The sequence below is a fragment of the Nannobrachium achirus genome, assembly GCF_963921795.1.
Source record: "Nannobrachium achirus genome assembly, chromosome: 7".
NCBI lineage: Eukaryota > Metazoa > Chordata > Actinopteri > Myctophiformes > Myctophidae > Nannobrachium > Nannobrachium achirus.
In genome coordinates, this window is record NC_137816.1 from 49,311,850 (window position 1) to 49,322,646 (window position 10,797).

At 44.9% G+C, this 10,797-nt stretch overlaps 1 protein-coding gene across 4 annotated transcripts in view; it reads right to left on the reverse strand.

Annotated features, from left to right (window-relative positions):
- The window catches only part of fn1b (fibronectin 1b), a 32,630-nt gene extending 30,421 nt beyond the window's left edge, over positions 1–2,209 (reverse strand). For 3 of the 4 annotated variants that reach the window (XM_080730542.1, XM_080730544.1, XM_080730541.1), the window contains exons 1-5: positions 1,881–2,209; positions 1,473–1,598; positions 1,224–1,361; positions 988–1,119; positions 153–290 (exon numbers count right to left, since the gene is read on the reverse strand). In XM_080730542.1, the coding sequence (XP_080586668.1) occupies positions 153–290; positions 988–1,119; positions 1,224–1,361; positions 1,473–1,598; positions 1,881–2,034 (688 nt within the window). In that variant the 5' untranslated portion in view covers positions 2,035–2,209. The remainder of the gene's footprint in view (positions 1–152; positions 291–987; positions 1,120–1,223; positions 1,362–1,472; positions 1,599–1,880) is intronic. The other variant, XM_080730543.1, reaches the window with a different exon arrangement.
- Between the last annotated feature and the right edge of the window lie 8,588 nt (positions 2,210–10,797).

Genomic DNA, 10,797 nt, shown 5'->3' on the forward strand with positions numbered 1-10,797 from the left:
CTAAAAAGTGTCCTTAAGTAAATGTACCTAGTTACTTTATACCAATGGTGTGTGTGTGTGTGCGTCTGTGTGTGTGTGTGTGTGTGTGTGTGTGTGTGTGTGTGTGTGTGTGTGTGTGTGTGTGTGTGTGCGTGCGTGCGTTCTGTACTCACTCCTTGAGGAGCAGGTGATGCGTCCGTTGCCCTCTCCCAGACAGGTACAGTCAATCATCATCCAGCCTTGGTATGGTTTCTCCCACGTCTCCCCCACCACATAGGACGATCCAGCCGTGTTGTCATAGCAGCGCTCAGCTTTATGAAGATAAAAATAATAACAATGAATTCATAAAAAAGACAACAACAGTCTCCAGTTCTTCATGAAACACAAACTAAAAAATAAACAAATACTTTTATTTATTTTATTTAAAGGGCCCCTATAACTCTGCGATTGTACAAATGGAACCAAATGGACCCGTTCCAATTATACAACTCTCAAGAAGGGTCCATTTGGAACCTTCGCAATGAACCCTGAGGGTCCCTAGACCGCACTTTGGTTAAAACAACCAACATTAAAAATTTAAAAAATGTAAAAACGTTTGGTCAGAATCCGTACGGTATCTGGCAGAGGCGATTAGGAGGATTTGCTCTCATTCTTTGACCCTGTTTGTCCACAAATGACTGCAATCAAATATTTACAATGACATCCTGTTTCACAGAAATGATCTGTGTGTGTGTGTGTGTGTGTGTGTGTGTGTGTGTGTGTGTGTGTGTGTGTGTGTGTGTGTGTGTGTGTGTGTGTGTGTGTGTGTGTGTGTGCGTGCGTGTGTTGTGTTGTGTGAGCAAGCGCGTGTGTCTGCGTGCACGTGCTGATATTGCCATTTCTATATTCCACATTCTCTCAGTGTCTGTTTATGTTGATATGATACCTTTAGCTGCAACAAATCAAAGCATTTTACTGCAAAGAGGCTGAATGAAACAACTGGTTAAAGACAAGTAAACAAATACTCACCCACGGGTTTGCAGGTCCACTCTCCTTTGCCATTCCCAAGGCACACACACTCCAGCATGTAGTCAGCACTGTCGTGAGGCCTTTGCCATGTGTCCCCGATTCTGTACGACTTCCCACCTTCATGGCAGCGGTCTGAAAATCAAAGAAAGTTGCAGGTTGTTTTGTTTTCTTCTTTTTATTCCGTAAAATAAACACATGTTAATGTGATCTTGTTTAGTTACTCGGGAAACACTTACTTGCAATGGTACAGCTGATCTTGCCTCGATCGGAACCGATACAGGTGCAGTCCCATATCATCCCCTCCTTGGGTCTCTCGTAGGTTTCCCCAACGCGGTACGACCGGTCATTGTACTTATCGTAGCACTGTTCCTCCGCTGCAAAACACAGGACACAGATTAATGCGTGTCTATGGACTTCAGCTCGAAATTCAGAGCGTGCGTAAAGGCGCACGGACGCACAACCATTGTGCCATCATCATCACTGACCTGGGGCCTTAGTTTTACATTTGACTCCTGCTGCCCCGTTACAGGTGCACACTAGCGTGCTTCCGAGGTAAGCTTTCTCCCACTGTTCATGTAGTCTGTATGATCGACCACTGTCTTCACAGCCGACTATGTAGAGAAATCATTGGACAAATATGAGTCCATAGTTTCAAATCATGTCTTTTACAGTGAATTACACATTTGATACAATTACAAATGACCTATTCGCAGCCACTTTTTTTTTATATATTTAGGCCACACTCAGACAAACGTAGCACAGAATGATGAAAGAACATTTCTAAACTAAACCAAAGGAAATCCAATGATCTTTTGGGCATGCGCCTTTACGCGCATGTAGCATAGTTAAATACATTGTAACATAAGGAAACACATGGTTGAACTGTAGCCTACCGTTAGGAAGTGGTGCTGTGTCCTGGAAGTCTGGATAGACTCGATGCTGCCCAACTTGTCTTTTGGTTTTCGTCCCATGGTTCTTTGGCATACAATACACTGCGCTGGTTACGCACAGGGCAACTAGCAGCCCTGTGCACGGGCTGCGAGTCATTTTGCAGTTAGAAACAAACAAAAAAAAAGTTGTGTTAAAAGGTAAAAGAAGAAGCGTGTGCGTCGTCAAAGATGTGCCCGTTGAGTCCAAGTTCCCCCTTTGATTTCAAGTGGCTGCTTCCCCAGGCGGTGATGTCTGTGTGCCGCCGTGCAGCTGGTGCGCTAGACCGAGCAGAGGGCTGCACGCTGCTTTTATACGCCTCTACGCCGATGGTAATGTGGGGGGAGGGACCACCACACCACATCCCCAGACCCAGGACCCACCCGAGCCCAGGCGAGGTTACCACCCAACACACAGTGCTGGAACAGTAGTACACATCTACAAAAGGTATCTACACACTACAATGCAAACATACTCTGTTACAAGTAGAAGTCTTGTATTCAGTATAAAAGCATTGGCATCAAAATGTACTTGAAGTACCAAAAGTAAAAGGAGGCCTACGCATGAGGCAGAAATCTTCCATTTCATGTTTTCAAAATGTAAATGATTTGAAAATAGCAGATCTACAAGCTCACAACGCACCATATGTGAGCTTAGATTGGCTATTTTCAAATAGGGCTGAAGTAGTTTGTAATAACATTTAAAATCTACAAAGTAACTAGGCCTATTACTGTTTTCAAAGTGGAGAAAAGGTAGAATAATTGGATCCAAGATGTGGTGGAGTAGAAGTAAAAGTACTGGAAATTGGAAATACTGAAGTAAAGTACAAATACCTAAAAATTGACCTCAAGTATAGGCTTACAGTACTTAAGTAAAGGTACTTAGTTACTTTACACCACTGCCAGCCAACACAGAGCTGTGAGCAAGGAAAGGTGTTATTCTAACAAGAAAGACCATCAATCTGATCCTGTGGAAAGGATGTGAAAACATCCTCCTCTGGCATTAGATGCAAACGTCCCTGTTTAGAAGAAGCCAGCCATGGTCCATTCCAAAACCTAATATGATGGAGACATTTATGGAAGAAAATACAGTTTCAATTATATGAAGAAGAAGGCCTTCACTTCACATTATCGCTATAGAGTTTAGCAATTCCTTGATAAATTGCTTAATCGGACCATTTGGGTCGATGACCCATGCACTCTCGTGGCTCAATTAACACTGCCTTGTACTGTGTGTGTGTGTGTGTGTGTGTGTGTGTGTGTGTGTGTGTGTGTGTGTGTGTGTGTGTGTGTGCGTGCGTGCGTGCGTGCGTGCGTGCGTGCGTGCGTGTGTGTGTGTGTGTTTTTCAGAATGTCTGACTGTTCTGACACCACATGGACTTATACTGTACACAGTGAGTTGCTCTCAAATGCAACCATATTGATTGATTAACCATGTCATGTGCATAGTAGGCTATGATAACTGAAAACGGTACACCTTCAAACCCCCCCCCCCCCTCCTCCCCATCGCACTTTAAACACCCCCCCCCCCCCCCCCCCCCATCCCTTTTTTTTGCACAACAACAGATGAATATTCATAATCTTATGCATCCATCCTCAAATCTAGCCTCGTAAACCACCCTCTTCCGGAATCCTACAGGATTACGGAAGTTGGTCGTTTACTAGGCTACCTCAAATCCATCCATCCAATCCTCTCTGTCTATCCTGTCATCTATTTATTTTTCTCAGCTTGGTGTCTGTGTGGTCCGCTTGAGTCAATAGCCATGTGGGGTGCATGTGTGTTTTTGTGTGCAGCAAAATCATATTTAATTTGAATCACACTTAAATAGGATCACAATGTTTGATTTATTCCCCTGTCTAAAGAGAGAACCGGGAAGGGGGGGGGGGGGGGGGGGGGGGGAGCAGCAGTGGTGTGGACTGTTGCCATTGGGAGGCTTACAACACAACTAAGAGCAGAATATTTATACAATTCCACTAGGCTTACTCATATAGTCATGGTCTGGACTATAGTGGCTTCTGTATGTGGGGTCTAGTTCCAGGGAAAAGTTCCTGTTTGTGGACAAAGTCTGTTTATTGGCACAGAATGGCACAAGTTCTGGAACACCTTGCCATATTCCAGAACATGTGCTATTCGGTGCCAGTAAAACGGTAAAAGTCATGTCCTCGTTTTCAAAGCGGCATGCAGCATGAATCACCGCTCTCTCACATATGTGGAGAAAGTTTCCATATTGTTTCCACTCGTGAAATGGTTTTGTGTCAAGGAGGATAAAACCATGGGACAGATTGTCCTGCAGGATGCAGACTTCAGAAGAAAAAAAATAGTGTGACTTCCATATTTCATGGATTCTGTGCACCTAAAGTGAAACTTTATGATCATATGATCGTCTACAGGGGTCTTCAACGTTTTCAGGCCGGGGACCCCCAAACTGATGGGGAGATGGAGCAGGGACCCCCTACCACCTCGTAGGGTGGGGGGGTCGGGGCTACGATATATTTTTTATTTCAAACATGTAAAAAGTTACAGCGAGCAGGGTGGGCCGTACCACTACCATTTCTAAACATAGCCTACTACTTATTAACTGAGAACCAATGTCAATAATATCAACAATCATGTATTCAAGCTATTCAAAATGGATAGAATCATGATTTATTTTTTTACATAAATTTGAAAAATGAAAAAAAAGAAAAAAGAAAAAAAAAAGTTTTTTTTTTTTTTTTTTTTTGTTTTACCAATAATTTCGCGGACCCCCTGCAGTACCTCCGCGGACCCCCTAGGGGTCGCGGACCCCCTGTTGAAGACCCCTGGTCTACACTACAGCAGGGGTCTTCAACAGGGGGTCCGGGACCCCTAGGGGGTCCTCCAAATCTTTGAGTGATAGAAACTTTCCCCTTTTTTTATATTAACCACTTGAACCCTAGCGTCCATATTCGGAGAACTTAAGCCAAAAATAGCAGATCTACAAGCTCACAATGCCTCGCACTGCGAGGCGTTGTGAGCTTATAGATCGGCTATTTTCGGCAAAGAGCTGTAGAGGGGTTGTGAAGGGGGAAAATAGCAGACTAAGTACAGAGTAAAAATTCAAGTTTTTTTTAAAAGTATTGACGGTTCAAGTGGTTAAATATCTGAAAACACAAATTGACATGATTACAAAATACACTGATGATTGTGCTGTCAAATGATGAAACTATATGAAAACAGGTTGTGGGGGTCCCTGCTTCATCTCTCTCTCTCTCAGCTAAGGGGTCCCTGGCCTGAAAACGTTGAAGACCCCTCCCCTGGTCTACAACTGAAAGTGGCGATCGTTCACCCGTAACAAGGTTATGTTCTGAGGAATATATAACCTGTCTTTCTAAGCCTCTGGGAGGCATGCAGCCTGGTTTGTATCAAAGCGTACACCTCAACCTTATCTCTCTCTCTCTCTCTCTCTCTCTCTCTCTCTCTCTCTCTCTCTCTCGCTCTCTCTCTCTCTCTCTCTCTCTCTCTCTCTCTCTCTGTTACTCTCTCACTGTTCTCTCTTCTCCCAGGCAGTGCCTGACTCCATGCATAACAATCCATACATCACCACAGGCCATTATATGCTTACCTAATCCCCAGTTTATTTCCCAAATCACAGTTGGGTTGTTTTCTCACAGATTTGCTGCTGACTCTTTGCTAAAGATTTGTATCTGCAGCCCTGTTATGGATACAAATGGCTGATTTATGAATACACGGATGGACCCAGGGGAAGGGGTTCCAAGAAATGTGTGCACGGCACATTTGTTAAGACGTGAGCGGAGCATGATGTGCTCTTCTGAGGTGAAGTGGGGTGACTCGACTCAGTTAATGAGCCCTTCACACAACTTCAATGTCTCGGGTTCTATTATTCCCTCCTTGGGACATCTGCTGCATGTCACCGTCCGCGCCTCTGTCCCCTCACTCGTCTGAATCTCTTCACTGTCCTGTCAGTAGAAATAGTAAATTGCCCAAAAACAAATAACGCCGATCTAAAGAAATCCGCTGTTCTTTGGAAATGTATATCATTTTCTTTCCATCCATACTTTTCCTGTGCACAACTGGCCATCCATTCCTGCATTCAAGCACTCATGCATGCAGACTTAGCTTTATGAGTTTGTTTTTTCTTCTTTTTTTAGCATAAACTGATACTTCATGTATAGGAGAGCTTGTTTTTTTTAATCTGCGGTCTCCCACCTCTGTTTCAACAAGCAGTGCGGATGGACGGCTTGGGTAGAGAGCGCCAGATGGCCAGGGCTACTGGAGGGGGAGGACGTGATGTGGGGTGCTGGGTCAGGGGAAGGGTGGAAGGATGAACTTCTAGAGATAATAGGGAGATGGAGGTTTTGGAAGTGGGAGGCATTTCTTAGGGTTGTGTGTTATTGTCTCCACCAGCCGAAGGCTGAGGGGAGACTATGTTTTCCCCTCCGTCCGTCCGTCCGTCCGTGCGTCCGTGCGTCCGTGCGTCCGTGCGTCCGTGCGTGCGTCCTCGCAGTTTGTGAACACCTAATCTCAGTCGCCGTTGGCCCGGTCGCTGCCAAAGTGAGCACACACATTCCCTGGATGCCAATCTAGAACCTCTGCCCTAAATTTTTCAAATGGGCCTTTTCTAGCGCCAACTAGTGGCCGATGTTTGCTAAACACATTTCTGTGCACTACTCTTACAGATTTTGTCCAAAAATCCTACAAATCGGTAGGCAATATCTCGACAGTCATGTGATCGACACGGATCTGTCCGATTTTGCATATTCCATCCTGATTGGCTAAGATTGGCTTCCAAAGTTTGTGGGATTGAGCCGTTTTGAACAAATTGCCTCAAATCACAAACGCAAAGTGCAATTATCATGAAATCGCGCACACACGTTCCCACTAGGCCGAGGAAGAAATGCCACTTAATTTTTTTTTAATCAGCCTCATGGTGTCGCTATAACAGCCCGATTTGTGGTTTTACCTATAACTCCACCGATCAGTTTCAAACTTTGTAAGCGCACTCCCTAGAGGCTAAGGATAAACCTTTGCCCTGCATTTTTCACATCAGCCTTTTATAGCGCCACCTTTGGGTCGACTTATGTAAAACACATTTTTGGATATTACTCCTTGAGATTTTATCCAAAAATCATGCAAATCGGTACACAGTATCTCTATAGTCATGTGATCAAGTCCGATCCGTCTGATATTTCACATTCCATCCTGATTGGCTAATATTAGCTTCCAAAGTTTGCAGGATTGCTCAGTTTTTGAACAAAATGCCTCAAATCATCAACGCAGCTTGCGATTACCGTGACATTTGCCACACATATTCCCACTAGGTCAAGGAACAAATGCTACCTTTTTAACATTGTCCTGTTATAGCGCCACCAGCAGGTAGACTTTAGCAAAACACATTTTTGGAACACAATGCTTGAAATCATGCATGCAGCGTCCGATTGCCATGAAAGATCTAAGGTGAAGAACACATGCCACCCTTTTTACATTGGCCTATTATACAGTAGCACCACCAGGACGCACGGCCTGGTGGAGACCTGTGCTCGGAAGAGCACTGCTTCTAGTTGGTTATGTGATGGGCAGTGTGAGCAGTGATGAGACCTGACCGTCTATCATTGGATCTTCAGGCAAAACTCTCACTGCTGGAAGAGGTTGGAGGTCTGATTTTGAGCTGTGTATTTATTCCTTTAGAGATGTGTTAAAGACGTTCAGTTGCACACATTTATTGACATAAATATACACAGAGGATAGGTTTGAGACGGCCACAGGGTCAACACCAAGTCATTCACTATACTTGCTGATCAGTTGATCTAATCAAATGCAGCGTCAGCATTCTCACCCATGCTCGCCATTGTTCAACTCTGAATCAGCGGGGAGTCTGCCCTTCTGTGCAGGATGTGAAGAGCTTGGTGGCTTTGTCATGACGAAGGCTAGAGGTCGCCAAAAACAGACACCCTGTGTAGAGTTTGCAACATTCTGACAGATCATTTCCCCGCAGACTCCACAACACAGTGCTACAGTACAGGGTTCCCATGGAAACAGAAAAGGGGGTGGGTCTGGTCACAGAGTGACAGCTAGAGTCGACATTGTAACCAAGAGATAATGACAGTGGTTCCTCATCTCTTGACTGATTCATATGTTGAGTCATATTAGCCTGGTGCTGCAAAACAGGTTGAGAGAACGGGGGTGGCTTGGTGTGGCGTCAAGCTTTCCCATCCACCCACCCACCCACCCCACCCCAAACCCCACTCCAAATTAACCATTTGAACCCTAGCATCCCTCTTCTGGGCTGGGCATGTCATAATTGGTGAACAATCTGCGAGAATATCAGATCTGCAAGCTCACAACGCGTTCTAACATTCTAACAGGCTCATGAGCCTGTATTCTTTCCTTTTCAAATCTTGTTTATTCGTTTTTTAAAGAGGAATGAGCCCAGAGGCGGGTAAACAGTCTCAGGTGTATGAGCCTGTATGAGCCTGTATTCTAATGAACTCAGACATGTTATACAACTAAGACAACGTGAGCTTGTAGATCTGCTGTGAAGGAGGGGGCTATGAACGGACGCCTGGGGGACCCTTGTGGTTTAAGTGGTTAACTCAACCACCTTCCACAATTACCCCCACATAAACGCCCACATGATGAGGTAACGTTGACATCGAGGAGCCCAGAGGGAAAGAGAAGAAGCTTAACACATGTTCTGTGTGTTCTTTCTCTCTCTCTCTCTCTCTCTCTCTCTCTCTCTCTCTCTCTCTCTCTCTCTCTCTCTCTCTCGCTCTTCTCATTTCAGTATGTGCACTGTTTTGTCTGTAAAAATGTGAAATAGGTGATTTTATTGCCCTATCAATGGTCTGCACTCTGCACATTATGTTTCACTCCAAAATCACATGGCCAGTGGCTATAGGTGATCTCCTTAAAGTTGCAATCCGTAAGGTTTAGGTCCTCTCCCCAGGGGCGTCACCAGGGGTAGGAAAGTGGGACTGAGTTACCAGGGCCCAAGGTGGAGGGGCCCTAGTAACTTTAGCTATTCGGTGCCGCGCTGCGAGCTTGTAGATCTGCTATTTTTACATATTTACAAACTGCTATTTCAATTATTTGAAATAGCAGCTTGTAAATATGTATTTTTTAAGTGAACATTTGTAACTCAAAATTTGCTTCTGGGGGGGGGTCCCTGGAACTAAATATTTTGAGATGGGGGGTCCTTCACATGAAAAAGTTTGAGCATCACTGACATGGAAACATAGGTTTCTTGGCACATATTTTCACGATTTTTCAAAAATAGCAGATCTACAAGCTCGCAGCGCGGCACTCGGTGCCGCGCTGTGAGCTTGTATATTTGCAACTGTAACAACTCGGGTCCCCTGCGTGAGAGACCATGAAGGAATCCTAACTGATACTGGGTGATATTGGGTTAAAAGTTTCAAATGAAAAGCAGGGAGACCAGGCATATGCACTGATGCACACATTCTCCAGCGGCTCGAGCCCCTGCCCTTTTATCCGTCTGTAGAAAGTGCCCTCTCCAGACCATGAATGCAGTTTTTACTATGGTGAAAGAAATGCAAATACCCTCCTTCTATGCCATAACTGAAGGCAGCACTCAAGAAAATTGCCTTGTCCAAACTCTCCTGAACTTGAATGCAGCATCTTATGTTGAAAGAATTGCCCTCTCTGTAGAAATACATGCCTTACGCCATATCTCCAGTATTGACTCGATATCGTTAGTTCAGTGTGGTATCAAGTACCGAAAATAGCCGACCTCCAAGTGTCGCGCTGCGACGCGTTGTGAGCTTGGAGGTCTGCTATTTTCGATATTTTCACCAAAAAGCCCTTTTAGAAATGTCTGCCCCTGCCTCTCTAAAATTCTCTGCACGTCCCTGACTCACCCTGAGGGAGGCCATGCATCTCCACCCGCTGCAGAGGTGGTTGGTTAAGATAGCTTTTTATTCAATGAAATAAGTTCCATGTTTCAGCTTTGATCAATGGAACTTCCATGTTTCAGCTTTGATCAATGGAGATCAACTTACAGCAAGTGCTCCAACTACTGTAGGGTTTTGTGAATACTGTTACAGCCCAGTTAGTGTTTGTCCTCAGTTAGTCATGGCTTATATACACTCACATGCTGTACTGCCAGCCTCCAGGAAGGGTGACTTTCTATTCACTTGTCCTTATAGGGATGTGGAAACCTTGTCTGTATGTTCACACCATTCCAACGGGCAAAAATACAAATTCTCTCTCAGGGCACACGTTTCTATTGTGTGTGTGTGTGTGTGTGTGTGTGTGTGTGTGTGTGTGTGTGTGTGTGTGTGTGTGTGTGTGTGTGTGTGTGTGTGTGTGTGTGTGTGTGTGTCGTGTGTGTGTGTGTGTGTGTGTGTGTGTGTGTGTGTGTGTGTGTGTGCATGCGTGCGTGTGTGTACTGTAGATGGTAAATTTAGCAGTAGATTAATTGAGGATTGTTACTTGCGTAGCAGCATACGTTATCGATCGAAGGATGCCGATTGAGTGCTACTTCTGTGCACATGCATGCACGATGCAAGGGTTTTTGCTGTTTTCTTGTTAGGTTAGAAAATAAGTGATACTAGAACCCCTCATCAACACCTGTGAGGCCACAAATATATATATATTTTTTTATAAAATATGAAGGAGTAGCCTACTGTCCAAAAATGTGTTTAGCAAAAATTGTCCTCATGGTGGCGCTAGATCAGGCCCATGTGAAAGATGTGGGGCAGAGGTTCTGAATTGGTATCCAGGGAATGTGTGTGCACAGTTTAGCAGGGACCGGGCCAAATGCACCAGAGATTAGCTGGTAACAGACGGACGGACGGACGGACGGACGGACGGACGGACGGACAGACGGACACAAGCACGGACGGACACACGCTCGGACGGACAGGGTCTAAAACATACGTCTCC